A 16,507-nucleotide genomic window follows, 5' to 3' on the forward strand; every position below is an offset into this window, starting at 1 on the left:
ATATATATATATATATATATACAAAAACTTCCAAGACAATCCAAGACAGTTTTGATGACAGTTGCACAGAACTACTTACGTTCTCGAGAGCTTAAAACGCCAGGCACTCGATCTGCAATCTGATACCTCGCACCTAGAGATCCCACATTTTCAAGGGTGCGTATCGGGTTCCCAAGGTGTGCGCACGCGAATCCCGTTTCGCATTGCGCGTCCTCAGATTAGCATCGCATTATCGGGAAACGTTCTCGCGAGAGGCGTCGCGAATGGAGAGCGCGAACGGATCCGTTTCACGTAAGCCGAATTCATGAGGCCCAGATTTTGCCGCTATGGCCCTGGGTGATGGCGGCGCATTTTCTTTACTTGCCGAAAGAACGTGCTCGATCTCGTCACGGCCGGGGTTTACCCGCCGTCTTTTCCTCGGTCTCGACCACGATTTTCGGGGCCTATATCCGCACCTCTTCAGGCACAAGTGTGCCGAGGGCGACCCGAGACGCACCACGCAGGATAGTCGTCGAGAGACTTCTCATCCTCTCGCCGTCACCCTTCGTATTGCGAGACAGACGAGAAAAGGCAGGACAGAGAAACAGGAGAGAAAGTAGACGAGAGATCAGGTATCAAGTGTAAAAAAAGATCATTGTACGGAAGCATCTGACCGTAGGGTAGGAACTACAGTGATGGTGCGAAAGGATAGAGTGAGATGGAAAGAGGAATGTGTACTTTTTTTTAGAGGGAAAAGGGTTAAGAAGAGACAGAGATAGAAAGAAAAAGAGAGAAAGAAAGAGAGCAGAAACGTGAGGGAACGATCCTTCGTGATGGAAAAGACGAAGAGACGATCGGAAGAGGATGAAAGGGAGGAAGGGGGAAACCAAAAGCGTTGGCAGTTTATAAGGGTCCCCGGTATTGTGGATACGTATTATCATGCTAAATATAACATGTTAACTACTTCGCATAATACCGCGATCCTCTCGATTCTTCTCCCGTACGGTCGATCGGCGAATCGCGCTTCTTCGCGCGCGCGTCGCGCATCGAAAATTTTATTGCCGAATTCGGCAGATGCAGCGTGCGACGCGCAGCGGAAGTGTAGCGCCGGTTTTCCTCGCTGATTTTATCTGTCGACAGGGCACAGAGAAAGGAGAAAGAAAGTATGACCCGTCTCTTATGTTTCTTTGAAGATGCCAATTCAATTATCATTTCAATGAATACGTAGGATTTATATAACATTAGTTATTCCTAATTATAAAGATAAAAACTACTACAATACTCATATTATATTAAATAAAGCGATATCTTATTAATCTTATTAATAAAATTGATTAATATATTTAATTTTTTTACATTTGTATTGATTATTTAAGGATCTTATCTTTTCAAATCTCACTGTAAATTCGGTGCATACATCTATTAATTTTTTAATAAGATTAAAAAATAATGAAAACATGTATCTTTCTACTTATGTATTGTGATTAATTTTATATTTAATATTTGAGACTTTGTAGAAGATTTTTGTCATCATTGAAATTTTGAAGAAGTTTCCATTCCGTTAGATATAAAAAAAAATGTATAAAAAAAAATGTAATCCTTCTTCACTCGTCGTGGTATTTGTGAATGCGAAAAATTCAATCTTTTTCGTTGAGCGGCCGATGTCAAAAATGCTCAGATGGTTCAGATGGCGGACCCCATAAAAAAAGCAAACGGAAGCAACGCGAATGAGCCTGTATTATATCGATCTCGATGTACATAGCGTGAATTCGTCACGCGTTTTTAAGGCGCGATGCGGATCGATGCCGATGTCGGTGATCAGTAAAAGGAGCTATAACTTAAGGTCAATTTTTCACGGACTGTTGAAGGGGTGTGATGGGCCAGAAGTTGCTGGTGCAAGAGGCGCCTGGCTCTGGTTCCGCCTCGACGAATCGCATGGAAGGCGGTGAAGGTGCCGGAGGAGGGGAGCTACACCACTTCCTCCAATACAACCAGCAATCTCACAGTCCTAGCCAGAGCCTGCAGGGTGGCCTTCCACTTCCGCTGAGCCCACAACCCTTGCGACACGACGGTGCCTCGAACGCCGGCATCGTCGGGGTCAAGAGGGAACCAGAAGATCTCAGCTCGTCACGCGGAGGCCAACAACCCAGCAAACGACACAAACAGGCGCAACCCGACAGTCCCACACCACCAGGAATGTACCATCATCATCCGCATCAGTTGCAGGTAAATTTCAGACGATCATTGTCAAATATAATCACGAGTTCTCCTCTGCGAGAGTTCGCGATTATTTATTTGATTTACACCGAACTTTCAAAAGTTCGACGCTTTTCGTACAATATGTGATATGTTTGAATATTAATTTAATGATCCATTCCTACAAGAATTCTCAATTCTTCGCGTTGAAAGTTATTCCCATAATCATATGCGGTGAGAATAGAATTTGTAATCAATTTTCAAATAACTTCAAATTATGTGATTTATTTTTCGTAAAATTGCTAAAGATTGCTAAAGATTTCCAACTTCTACGATCCTCGCCGAAACGTCACGTCGTGTCACGTATAGCCTAATATGCAACATTTGCACATCGTAGGATAATATTTGAGAAAATAACATCGCTCAAATTCTTCTAACATCGCTTCTCGCGTATTTCGAAAATTGCACAATTGCAGCGTATCTCGCGAGTTCCATCATCGCGCCGTCTTTTTTCCCATAAAAAGATGTGTAAATGCGACAGTGGAAACGCGGAGAACCGCGATCTTCTCGAGGTGCGCCAATCGCGGCGAATTGTGCGAACGTGGTAGAAAGTCAATCGCAATTGACGGGTGTACAGGTGCAGCAGTACGGCAGCCCTTACGACCCCTACACGTCGTGCAGTCCTAGGTTGCAGTCAACTGCCTATACGTCTACGTCAGCGACCGGGACGGGAAACACAACGGCGAATCCGGGTGGCGGCCTTCATCAGGAGGCGACGACAGTCTACGTCGCCGGTGACGCATTGCCGCCACTCGCCTCGTCAAGCTCCACTTCCTCGCTGTCCACCACGACTGCTTCGTACACGAGGTACGAGGTCGTGCCAAGCTCATACGCTACGACACACGCGATACGCTCGTCGTCGAGTAGCAGCAAAGTCCTAACCGTTGATCTTCCCAGCCCTGACTCTGGCATAGGCGCCGACGCGGTGACGCCCAGACAGGATCATCATCCAACCACGGCCCTTCATCAGGTGAGTCTACGAGCGAGATTAATTTCATTCCTCTTGTTATTCGATACATTTCTACGTGATGCATCTAGCTTTAGCTTCTAGATAATTTTTCAAATCTTACAGCTTTTCTTTGAATAATTTTTTTGTAATTTATTATTTTATCGTATTACTTCAAAATATTGATATTGTTTCAACATTACTATAATGGCGGTCTTATTAAAGAAATTAAAAGCAAGATTCTCTTATACATCGTTAGCGTATGTTTTTAAGTACAGGTAGGCGTGGATGCGTTTACGAGCTATGTTGTTAACGATCGAATTGAATAAAGATCTCTCGTTTTTTTGACTCGATAAAGTCACTAAAGTCAGATGATAATATAAGTCCAGGATGAAAATTACCATGATCAAACAAGTATGAATTGGACAAGAAATTCGACGGAAAAAATTTGCTGACATCTCATAGCAACTGACATAAAGTTCGGAATACTAAGAAGAATGTAGAGAGCTGAAAAGCTTTCAAAATGGAATAAAACGATCCTTGCGTGTAACATATTGCTTTGCCACGTAATATATTAACACTGCCCTGGCGCAAGATGATGACACGGAGTTAGCCGACAGGGACGATTGTAAATGGCTCACGTCTATATAAATTGCAATCAGCAGGCGATATAACCAAGAGCAAGTCCTGATCGGAGCGGGATCCTGCGGCTGTCTCGTCAATGAAGATCGAAGTTAACGGGTTGCAGGGGGGATACATGAAAAAATATTTACTACTTGGAGGTGCTCGCTACTGAATTACGCGGATGGCGTGTCGGCATTAATTTTCGGGAAAAATGCTCTAGAACGTTTGGCCGAGACAGAATCGCTGTGCCCCGAGACGCGGAATAACCGTAACTCAATCTGGAGAGCTGCCATACGGAGGCAACGATGGGAAACGGCATCATCTGCTGCAGCCGCTCCCGCGCTATCATTTTCAATTCGATCAACCACGGTACAAATGTCTTCGCCCACGGCGCCATAAGCGATCGCGATGCAATTAATCTCGCGGCGTGATACCGTAAATATCGTTCGTTAACGCTCGGCCGGCTCGTCCCAGCAAAACCTTCAGTACATTAATATATGCGGATATTAACCGTTATCCTATTGCGAGCATATTCGCACGCGGATATGCGTGTCGGTATTGCTGCGTTATGGTATCGTTTTCAATGCGATTTGTCAAGTAAGTGTGGGCTTTCGCCCATAACGATGCCTCACCCGCGAGAGAGAGCCGGACTCCGCGATTAATTCCTTGTGTCTCCTGCAATGCAAGCCGGGCACGGTATTACGCGTAAAATGCTCTAAATACAGATCGAATGCGTATGCACGATCGCCGTTCTCGAAGCAATTTGTCAGGCAAGTTTTTCCATCTTAACGTCATAGTTATTTATGCCGACGCAATAAATTCGGAGACGCTAATTCTACGCTAATATTATGTCGCGTATAATACACTAAAGGAGCAATTATGGTATCTTAGATTACGGTAAATCGCAAAACTCAGCCATATCGAAAAAGCAAACCTGTTCCTCCGGTTCTTAAAACTTAGTATTTGCAAAGATTTTTCGTAATAGACATGTTTTGCTAAAGCAACCCTCTTATCAGCCCCTCATTCAATAAATAATCGTAATAGTCGCAAAGTCCATTATGGTAAGATGTGTATTTAATACTAGAATTTTATTATATAATCGGACGGCACATACACACGCGCGCGCACGCACGCACGCGCGCACGCGCGCACACACACACACACACACACACACACACACACACAAATTTTTCTCAAGGAAATAACATTAATTTCAATAAACTGTAATCATATCGCGTTTTCACGAAAAAAGAGGCTTTGGAAGTCTCTCTGAACTTATCAGTTCTATGTCAGGCGTATTTAACTCTTTCTATACGAATCTCGTTCAATTAAATGATAATATAATTACTTGTATCATTTCGTTTATATCGGCAATTCTTGACACAGGCAATTCGTCATGTATTGTTGCATATATCTCGTCCACTTCCGGAAGCATTAATCGTGTCGCGCGCGTTACACGCGAGAGTAAGTCATTAGCATTGCAGTCGACATTACGAATTAGAAAGCACGCGTTCGTTCTGCTCCGCTTGTGCACGCGGCAGACGTTGAAATAAAACCCGAAGCCCCGGGTCGGGCGGATTAGGTATCGGATGTAAGTGCTACTGAAAACCGATCCGCTCGCCTGATCGGCTTGTGTTATGCACGCAATTAAAACGTTGATATTCAAAGTGGGTAAAGCATTAAATTTTACCATCCGCGCGCCGTTTTATCTCGCGACTAATACGCCTTCTACCGACAATTTTCTTAATATTTGAGAAGTGCTGCTCTGAATCGCACCGAGATAATGTAACACGATTAATTATGACCACATGACAAATGATACGTCTATCTGATGAATTCGATATCTTGCCAACAAAAAAGGATCTCGTTTAATTAATTTCCGGTTTCGTAAATTTCCGGTACATGTAAAGTGACATCTTGTTTTAGAATGGTTTTAATATCATGCAAATTGCATGTATTATATTTTAATCGGACCCATGGATTTTTAGCTGGTTGATACTTGACTTATAAAATTAAGCCTGTTTAGATATTAAATATTTATGCGCTTTCTCATCCAGGACAGTCATCAAGATCGTCTTAAGTTTTGTTTTGTTACGATGTCCAATCAGCCGTATTAGCGTCTTAAGATATTACTTAAGACGATCTTGAAATAAGAACCGATTATGAATACCAGCCTAGATAGATAAATCATTGGTAAATTGCGCATGTCGTGCATGAAATTTGCTTAATCACACAATATTATAAAAATGATCTATTAAATTCTTGTATGCATGTGTATTATCATAAATTAATTAATTTAACACAGGGAAAATGATTTTACTGAAAGATTTAAAAATTTGCCGAATACAGAAAATAATTTTGTTGGACCATTAAAATAATTATATAGAAAAATGAAGAGCTATACTACAAAAAGTTTTGATATTCTAACAATCAATTTGAGTTTCTAACAAAATTGTTTTAGTAGTCTAATAAAATTATTTTCTGATGTTTCCAAAAAAATTTTAGATCTGTCAGCAAAATCATTCTTTCCGTGAAAAATTCAAATTTTTATCACATAATAAAAAAATCTAAGAATTTTAACATGTTGTATTTTAAGTGTTAATCACGAAAACGTTGAATGTTAATTAAAATTTTCAATTTTGAAAAATATATTTTATATTTATAATTCATATTTGAAAAATATATGCGATAAAATTTTTGTTAACGAAACGTCTTAAAACTATGCTGAAAGAAAATATGCAACTTTCATGCTTATTGCATCTCATGCATTTAATACATAAAGCATTTGAAAAATTCTAAAACGACGAATAGCTTTGTGTGCGGTAGATTCAGTGGTTAGAGAATTTAGCAAGAAAGAAGCTGCCGTGATTTTTTTTTGGGATGACAGAGAGTTGAGGTAACGAGCTGCGGTAACCGCGTTGCATTGAAAAATAACTGCAGGCGACGCGCAATCGCATGAAGACGTATGAGGGAATAGGTCGTTTGGCAAGCCGCTTATTAACAGCTACGGTTGGAAGCGGGTGTGCGGATTGTGCGGTTGATTTTACGAGACCACAAAGCTCCTCTATTCTTTCTTCGTTCGCGCTGCCTTCAGCAGCGATATACACGCAATGCGCAACGGAGTGCACGATCGAAAATGCATGAAAAAGCGCATATTAATGATAAATGGAAAACTACTGTTTTTTTCGCTACAATCCATTTGCGTCTATATATCGAAATTTGTTTACGGCGTAACCAATGAGAAAAAGAGAGACCCAAGACGAACGCATCGGGACAGTCACGTGAAATCGCGTGTTTGTAAACGGTTAATCATTTATCGGTTCAATGATCCCTTTAATCGGCGCAGTTTGAAATTTATCGAGGGATACTTGCGAGAGATACGGAAAAATCTAATGAAATGCATTGATATGCAAAAATAAGTCGCGAATGTAGATATTGAATCGCGATAATGCTGATATACGAAACGAATGACGTCGATAAATAATTACGTTCTTATTAAATTTTTAATTACTAATTACATCGTAATCAGGGAGCATTTAAATTGAGATTTAGTATACTCGTGCATGCGAACGCGTTTTATCTATGTTTACCAGAACATGATCGGAAAAAATTGCACTCTATCATTATTTTTACATGCTGTATCTCTTCTACATATATCAATGTTACTATACTATATCATTACATTCCATCTATTTTTTCTTTTACAAGGAATTAAAAATAAATTATTAGTTTTTGTCACGAGAAAGACGATAAAGCATTTGTTATCATTTATTACTTAAATCATGACTTCAATGTAATTATATTTTTCAATATTTTTATATATATAAAATTACATATATATATATATATAATTTATGACAGATTTTCGAATTAAACAAGATTAAAACAGAATTAAAAAATTCAGAATGCTTAAATGGAAATTAATAATTTAAATTGATTAAATGGATTTCTATGTTTTACGTGTTGACCAATACGGTTCTTATTTTTTAATAAATTTTTAATAAATTATACTTTTTTTCTAGTCCTCATTCGACTATACAGAATTATGTCCTGGCGGAACAACAGCCGGAACAGCGGTAGTTCTCGAAAGTGGAGCGGTGATACACCAACCCCTGCAATTACAGCTGCAGCAGAGCCATGCACAAGCACAGGTGCAACGCAGCAGCTTAGTGTCCACTGGTGCGACAAATCCGAATCCAAATCCAAATCCGCAAAGATCGCGGCCTTGGCACGATTTCGGTAGACAGAACGACGCCGATAAGATCCAGATACCGAAAATGTACGTAGAAAGCTCTGAAAGCTACAATTTATGAAAAAAATCGATGATCGCAAAATATATATGTAATTCTTGCAGTGCTCTTTTCTAGCAATCTATTTAAAAATATTTAATACGATTTAATATTTAGGATAAGCATTGATCTCTTTGGATTATATGAGAAACTTAAGAAGCATCTTATTTTAACAGCTTCGTTTTGATTAAAACTAGCTGTGCTTATTAGATTAAGAGCAAAGAAAACTTAATAGAATTACTTCTTGATATGATTTGTCTGATTAGGGATTGCACGATAGTATAGGAATTTATAATAAATATGCGTTATAATAATGATGTGTAAAGGCGAATGCTCAATTTGCTCGATCGAATGGATAGATAAATAAGTAGACGGATATTGAGATTGATATATAGATATTTATCTATCAATTTATCTTATTACATAGAGGGTACGGAAGAGCAACGATAAAAGTTAATAACTTGCGCTGCTCAGCGCAAGCAATTGCGAATTCACACGGAAAAATTTTATTAAAGTATTCGTATCTAAAAGTTTAGGTAAATATAGATACTGCAAATAATTTTATTTGACCATCAAAAGAATTATAACTCAGTGATGGGCAGTGTTATAAAAACATTCTAGTAACCAGTTAAGCGTCTTACATAATTTTCAGATCTATATCTAGCTAAACTTTTAAACATTTCAGCAAAACTGTTTTTTCCGTGCACGCAATAAAGAAAATACCTCAATTGCAGATGAACGAACACATTTATTCATTCTTAATATAAATGTTTGCAAGAAAATATTAATATATACAAATGAAATATTATTATATAGCATTTAAATTAATAATTTAATTGATATAACTTCTTCTCACGTATTATACGCGCATCGGTTCAACTAATGACAAAGATGGAGTTTGAAATATATATGCATAGTTGTGTAATATTTTCGTTTATACGCTAAGGCTTAATTTAACAAAAGGCTTTATTTCCTTTATGACTGAGAATTAATGGCACCTCTTTAAAAACAAAGTCATAAATGTCATTTCTGTTTCACGGGAAACTAATATCTTCACTAACCGCCTGCTAGAAGAACTTTCTATGCCTCTTTGCGCACCCTTCATTTCCTTCGGGTTCACATCCGCTTGCCAACTCATTTGCTCTTCTTCTCCCATATCCATCCTTCCTAGCGATCTTTCTACTTCCCGTTTCGCTCCATCCGTCTTTTGTAATTTGTTGCCTTCCATTGTTAGAGCCGACCGCGTACGATCAGCGCTGCTGAATATTTCTTGCTCCATCTCTCTGAATATACTCACCGACGCGAGATGAACAATGATGTTAAAGTTATTAAGTCGCAGCCAACTCCGAAGTCGACTCTGAAAGAGTCGGACAAGCGCCTCGGGGTCGCGCCCGGTCCGGGTCTGAAAAATCGCAGAGTTCGCCGACCATTCGCAGCGTGAAATCGAAATGTCAAGAGGGGTAGCCTCTCTCTTTTCGACCGACTTCTTTTTCGCGAGACAGAAACGAGAAAGTCAGACGGACAGATGAGAGAGAGAGAGAGAGAGAGAGAGAGAGAGAGAGAGAGAGAGAGAGAGAGACTGTAGTCATGCGTAACCCACACAGGGAGTTGTAACAAGGTATACACATCGGGTAGGAGGCTGTGCAACGGTAGCGAGCAGCAAAAGCACAGAGGAGGGCGTTCACCCGCCACGATCAGTTATCGCCTCGCTCGCTACGCACACTGCCCTCTGATTCGTCCTCTCGGTTCCACAATGAAAAAGAAAGAGAGAAGAACAGAAAGACAAAAGGAAAAAAAAAGAGGACGGAAGAACTACGCCACGAATACGAATGTGTGTGCGCCTCAAAGACAATAAGGCACTCTCTCGCGAGGATATACGATAATAATATATTCAGAAAGTTCGCCGAGGCAACGAATGGTAAAATCGATGGAGATCGATATCGATAAATCGAGTTCAAGACGAGAAGTGGTAGATTATAGATTTTCCTCGATCGCGACGGTCGGATCGTTTTGCTCTCGTTTTTTCATCTCCGCGTCCACCTTCCTTCGATCGTGCGCGTCGTTTTGTCGTCTCGCATTTTATATTGCGGTCTCTACCCTCAATCTCTCGGGTTATGGGCGTTCATTTTTCATAAGTTATCGGTCGCCCGCCTACCTGCATGCTTTAGTCGCGGCCGGTACGGAGATAAGCTCGATTAGAAGTCGCGATTTTCTTCCCCTCCCCCCTCCCCGGCAAGGTTGATGCGTGTCTGTCGATGTCGTTCTTTTTCCAATTCGCGCGAACTCTGGCGTTGCCAGCTTCCCAGGCTCCCGAGGCCCTTCATTATCGTTTTGCCGCTATTAACGATTGGAATATTCATACACGATTGCGATCGCTTTTTTTTTTTGCGCGCGATGACGAACGTTCTAATTAGTAAAGATTTTGCGCGGTCTTGTTTGCCTCGCACACGCATCGGTTGTTTTCCATATGAAACGGCTTTAGGTATGTTTGTCTTGATGGCGAAGTAGAAATACGTTGGCGGAGAATTAGCCGATAATGACACGATAATCACTCATATTGCATCGCGCATTAATCAGCTAATTGTGCATTCGTTTGCAAGCTCGTAATAGTCTATTAAGTAAACGCGATTCAATCTTGACCGAGTGTGAAACGGTCAACTGCATAATGACACATACACTACTGAGATTGCTTCTTAAATGTGTGCTTTTTTTTTTACACGCGCACATATGTCGGAGCTGTGTGTATTCACGCTTCATTTGGGGAATCTTATTTATCTGCTCTTTAGTTTCTCAAATTACGGATTCAAGTACCACTTGGAGTCACCGATCAGTACCTCCCAGCGCCGCGAGGACGATAGAATAACGTATATCAATAAGGGCCAATTCTACGGAATCACGTTGGAATATGTGTCCGATCCGGACAAACCGCTCCTCAAGGCAGGACAGACAGTCAAGGTAAGAGCAAAAAGGCATATAATTGCACTGTTTGAATAATGACATTTGTATGATGATATGTGTAAGTAGATAGTTTCAAAGATAGAGAATACACTGTTAAATTCACAAATTATACTCAATTTGAATTTTTATTTATTTTTAATCACTTTTACACTGAGATAAAAATGTATTAGGTTTTAATAAATATACATATATTATATTTGAATATTATCGATTAAATATTTACTTATTTTATTAAATAAATTAATTTACTTAATAAAAAAGTGATTGTTAAATTAAATTAATAGTTTTCGTATCAAATAAATGTATCTTTATATTCAATAAATATTTAGTCGATACTACTTAAACAAATGGTTTATTAAAATTTAGCACATTTTTTCAATATATAGATCGTCACTGCCGCTATTCAATATGTCATTAATTTAATTAAAATAGTGGAGTTAATTTACTTAAGAAAAAAACAGTCTAACTTGAAAAAATGTGTTGTATTAAACTTGATTCAAATTTAGTTTATTTACTAAGTTCATATATTAATATGAATGTTGTTTATTTTAAAACTATCCACAGAAATAAATTGATTTGCATTTTGACACACATGAAGGTTAATAATATTATAAAATGTTACTTTTTAACTCAAGGAATTGGGATATCATTGCTCCTTTTATATTTAACAGTGTAACTACGGTACACTTATCAATGTCAAACTGTAACAATAAAGCATTTGCGTGGTATCGTTTCGTTCGCGTGACTGGAGCGGTAAACGATTCGCGGAGACGATCGGCGTGCGCGCGGCGCGGCGCGGCGTGTCGAAAGAAGAAGTCAGACGGGATCGTTTGTTCTCGCGACTCTAATTGGCAGCCACGGTGCGCACGCACCGTTAGCAATTTCCATTCTGATAAAGGTGGCGGATTCTTTTTCCGTCGTATGCGCCGGCGACGAGTTACGGCTTCCTCGTTAATTGCTAATCGAGCGTCGAGAGCGAGGCGTGTGGCGATTCGAACGGTATATTCGCGTCTCTCGCGGCGCAAGCCTCAAGGGAGATCGGTTAAGTAAGTGTAACCGCGTAACGCGAACCTCTTATTCACAGGCCTCTCTTTCCTTTCCGATCGTGCGCGCCCATATTTCCTCCGGTACGTCAGAGAACGCAGTTCTTCGCCCATTCACCCGAATCACGAAAAATTCTTCCTCCAGCTCTGTCTCGACGCTCTCTCGCCGCACCGCCGCGCTGCTCGCGGCGAAAAACGCTCACGCCCGCGTGTGCCCGCTCGAGCGTGCGTCTGTCGCAGTCGATGTACGTCCCCGCATATATCGCGTCGATCCGAGTGAAACCCGAAAGCTAACTTTGTAGAACACACAAGATATTTATTTATATTACTTCACATATATCAGATTGATTATAAAGTACAAGAAATCTCGATAATTATAAAATATAGGGATCTTGAAACACGTCGTAAAAAATATTTTACATGCGCATGTAAAATTTCTCTTGCGATGTGTTTTCCTTGTCTTATCTTGCCGCTAGGAATAATGTACGGATAAACGTAACTCTCGATTTATGCTCGATCTGTCATGTGATTAATAATTATTTACATATGCTGCGTAGAGCGTAGTAATGTTGATGTTCCGAGAGGAGAAGAGTCCAGAGGACGAAATCAAATCCTGGCAGTTTTGGCACGGAAGGCAACACTCTGTCAAACAACGGATTCTTGACGCTGGTACTTGAAAAATACTTTAAATAAAATGTAATATAAATGTAAATATCTGTAAATAAATAAATAAGTAGAGGTAATATAAAATTTTGAAAAATAGTGATAATTTTTTTTCATAAATTTTATTTTTTTAATAAATTCTTGATCGATTAAATCTCTAATTATAAATCTTTTGTACTTTGCGCAAGCTACATAATCTATAACGGACAACCGGTAAGATTTTATCGCAGACATATGCCCCGTTATTTTAATATTCTATCTAAAAGTCCCAAGAATAGTACTAGCTATTTCATATTCCCCTGCATGATCCGCGAGTTTCAGAGTCACGTCCGTTGTTACAGACACAAAGAATAGCGTTGGCTTGGTGGGCTGCATAGAGGAAGTCGCGCACAATGCGATTGCCGTTTACTGGAACCCACTCGAATCGTCGGCAAAGGTAAGGAACGCCGGAAATGTCGATTCACGTTACCTTCTTAACGACATGTACATACCTCTTTCCCGTATATATATATATATATCGTTTATCGCCGTGCAATCTTGCGCTACGCGCAAATATCGTGTCGCTCGCGCATTCGATTGCACGGCTATTTAGCGGAAATGTTAATAAAGCAATTCCCGTGTCGCCGCCGCCGCGCCGCCGCTGCTACCTGTCCGATTTCTGATCCACAGATAAACGTGGCGGTGCAATGTCTCAGTACCGATTTCTCGAGTCAGAAAGGCGTGAAGGGTTTGCCGCTGCATATCCAGGTCGACACATACGAGGAACCACCGCCCCACACGCACACGTATACGCCGCCTTCCCATCGCGGCTACTGTCAAATTAAGGTCTTCTGCGATAAGGTAACTGCTCTTCTGCATTTCCATACGTTTATCTCCCTCTCTTTCTCTCTTCATTTGCGATGTAAATAACGCGCGATCGCTTCCTGGTCGCAATGTGATCGCTGAAATTAAGTTGAGAGATGATGTTGCTTATCGTAGGGAGCTGAGAGAAAGACCCGGGACGAAGAGAGACGCGCGGCTAAGAGGAAGATGACAGCGACTGGCAGAAAAAAGCTCGACGAGCTTTATCACCCCGTTACGGAGCGCAGCGAGTTTTACTCCATGGTCGATTTGCACAAACCACCTGTGCTGTTCTCCCCACCGGCCGAACACGCCATTGATAAGGTAATCGCATCGTTTTCTTATATGTTACTCATACATGTAATAGTATATCATCAATAAGAACTTGCTATGTTCTTACAGAAACATTGATTGCGAACATGTTTAATTGCAATATTAATTCTTTATCGGCAATGTGAAATTTTCACTCTTCGCATTTACAACTTGGATCTTCGAACTTCAGTACAAATTTTTATATCGTGTCAGGTTGTACAAAAATACGACAAATTCTTATGTATTTATGAAAGCTTTAGCAACAAATTTTATCATAGTAGAAGTCGAATTGTATTTTACTTATATTTTACAAATTTAAATTTGTCAACTAGAATCACAACTAAAAAATCGAATATATCTTTAAAATCCAACATTGCCGACGGAGAGTTAATAATTCTATATAAAAGAGATTGTCTCTCTTACAAAAATATAATAAATTATAAATAAGAATAAACTTTTTTAATACGCTACATTAATAATATGCATAAAACTTAATATAAGACGTTTACGTTATTAATATTGTTTTTTATTAAATATGTGAGTGTGCTGCATTATCGTAGTACAATATCTCAAATATCAGTGTGCTATGTCATCATAGCATGTATCTAAATTAATTAATTGGTGCAAAAATGAACTTAGAAAAATCGTGTGACATTCACAATCCTCTGCTCTCACCCCCGCCGAAACCCTTCACTAACCGCAACTCTTGCATCGCAAAGTAGTGACGTGGACTTTCTCGAGATAGCTTTTCGAATGTCAATTCAATTTAACGAACCAGAGTAGTAACCTTTTAATATATATTTTTATGTTTTATTACAATGAATAATGTGTTATAATAAAAATGTGAGTTGTCATAATTAGTTACTACATTATGACTAACAGCATTGCGTAGCATTATTATTTTTATTATCAAAACAGATGAATTGTCATATTTATTTCTTTTGCCGCCATTGATTTTCAATTTGTTCGCAAGTCAATCTCTCTTTAATATTATACATTAAGAAAAGAAATTAACGTCGTTTCAAAGTTATTCCTCGTTTTCTAATATGAAATTTAAATGGGTCGTTTCGTGAGGAAAAGAAAAAGCCGCAGAGTAAAAAATAAATTTTATTCTTCTCTCTTCCACGACAGTTCTCGACGATGGAGTTGTCGGGCTTCTACGGTGGTGGCGGCGGCGGGGGAGGGGGTGACACCGACACCTCGTCACTCAGTAATGGTGAAGGTGGAGGATTGAAGGCGGGGGGTAGCAGCCCCTATCCACCGCCATGCGCCCGGCCGAGTCTGCCGGCTCTCAAGTTCCACAACCATTTTCCACCCGACAATCTCAGTAACCTGCACGACAAGAAGGACTCGTTGCTGATGCAGGTGCAGGAGCTGCAAGGCTCAATGCTACAGGGGGTGCAGACCGGCCTTGCGGGCACAGTGGTGTCCAGTGTCGGTAATCGGCTGCACCTACAACAGCAGCCGCCACATCTACGCCCAGCGGACGCCGAGGAACGCGTTATGCTCTACGTGCGTCAGGAATCGGAAGATGTCTACACACCACTGCACGTCACACCACCGACAGTCCAGGGGCTACTCAACGCTGTAAGAAATATCCTAAGGCTCTTTTCTTTTATATCGCCTACACACACATTGACATCTCACAACAAACATTTCCACAACAAACATTCGCGTAGAGAGGGATCTCAGAAACCTTTGCACCCATAGAAAAGTTTACTTCGATTTAAAGAAATTTCGATTAAATGAAATTTCTTTGATTTAAACATTTTTTTATAATCAATAAATTATTTTTTATAATCAATAAAATTTATTTTATTTTAAAAAATTATGTTTAAATCAAAGAAATTTTTTCAAATCGAAGCAACCTTTTCTCTGAATGTGCAGACCTGTGACGATTCGCACGATCCGCTTGTGTCTACATTCTCAGAGATACTTTCGAAAGAAATATAGCGGAAGTTATAAAGTTGACATTAAGGCACCCGTTCTGCATCGTGAACTATTAATGTCCGCAGTATAGAGAAAATTATTGGTCTTTACTATGAATCGTACGATACAAGTCAATCTTAGATAGAGCAAGAGGATAAATGTCAGTAATATATAAAACGAATACGCATAATCGAGGAGAAATATGCAAATTTCGCAAATTTTGTATTAACTTTTGTTTTGATTGTCATTCGGTAATAAAGTAGGCAAAATAACAAGTCCGCTCGTAGAAATGGAAATGAGAAATGGAAATTCTCACCATTTCCATACCGCGACCGATAAGCATAAGGTAGCAGTGAAGTGTTTTATGCAAAACACATTGCGCCGTCGAATATACGCGACCGTGAGTGTTAATTCGTGATTACACTCTCGTTCATCGGCGAGGCCTGCTCTGGAAACAGAACGAGAAGCGAGACAATATTAATGCAATGTGCTATCGCTACCATCGATCGAGATACGCTTCTCCGATAAATACTTCCAGGCTTAATAAAGTCGTACGGCTGGAAAATAACTAATGTCTGTTTCGATTTCAATCGATATCAGTTTAGTTTCTCTAATCCAATTCGATTTGATGAACGCGGAAATTATACACGCATATATATATATATATA

At 39.8% G+C, this 16,507-nt stretch overlaps 1 protein-coding gene across 1 annotated transcript in view; it reads left to right on the top strand.

Moving 5' to 3' along the window:
* LOC108686986 (protein grainyhead) overlaps positions 1–16,507 on the top strand; it is a 32,035-nt gene that overhangs the window by 12,773 nt on the left and 2,755 nt on the right. The window contains exons 2-10 of the mRNA XM_018192528.1: positions 1,848–2,205; positions 2,813–3,205; positions 7,828–8,084; positions 10,881–11,049; positions 12,653–12,764; positions 13,100–13,194; positions 13,428–13,598; positions 13,737–13,922; positions 15,042–15,497. Coding sequence (XP_018048017.1) covers positions 1,848–2,205; positions 2,813–3,205; positions 7,828–8,084; positions 10,881–11,049; positions 12,653–12,764; positions 13,100–13,194; positions 13,428–13,598; positions 13,737–13,922; positions 15,042–15,497 — 2,197 coding nt within the window. The remainder of the gene's footprint in view (positions 1–1,847; positions 2,206–2,812; positions 3,206–7,827; positions 8,085–10,880; positions 11,050–12,652; positions 12,765–13,099; positions 13,195–13,427; positions 13,599–13,736; positions 13,923–15,041; positions 15,498–16,507) is intronic.

This window comes from Atta colombica, unplaced genomic scaffold, assembly GCF_001594045.1.
Source record: "Atta colombica isolate Treedump-2 unplaced genomic scaffold, Acol1.0 scaffold198, whole genome shotgun sequence".
Lineage (NCBI taxonomy): Eukaryota > Metazoa > Arthropoda > Insecta > Hymenoptera > Formicidae > Atta > Atta colombica.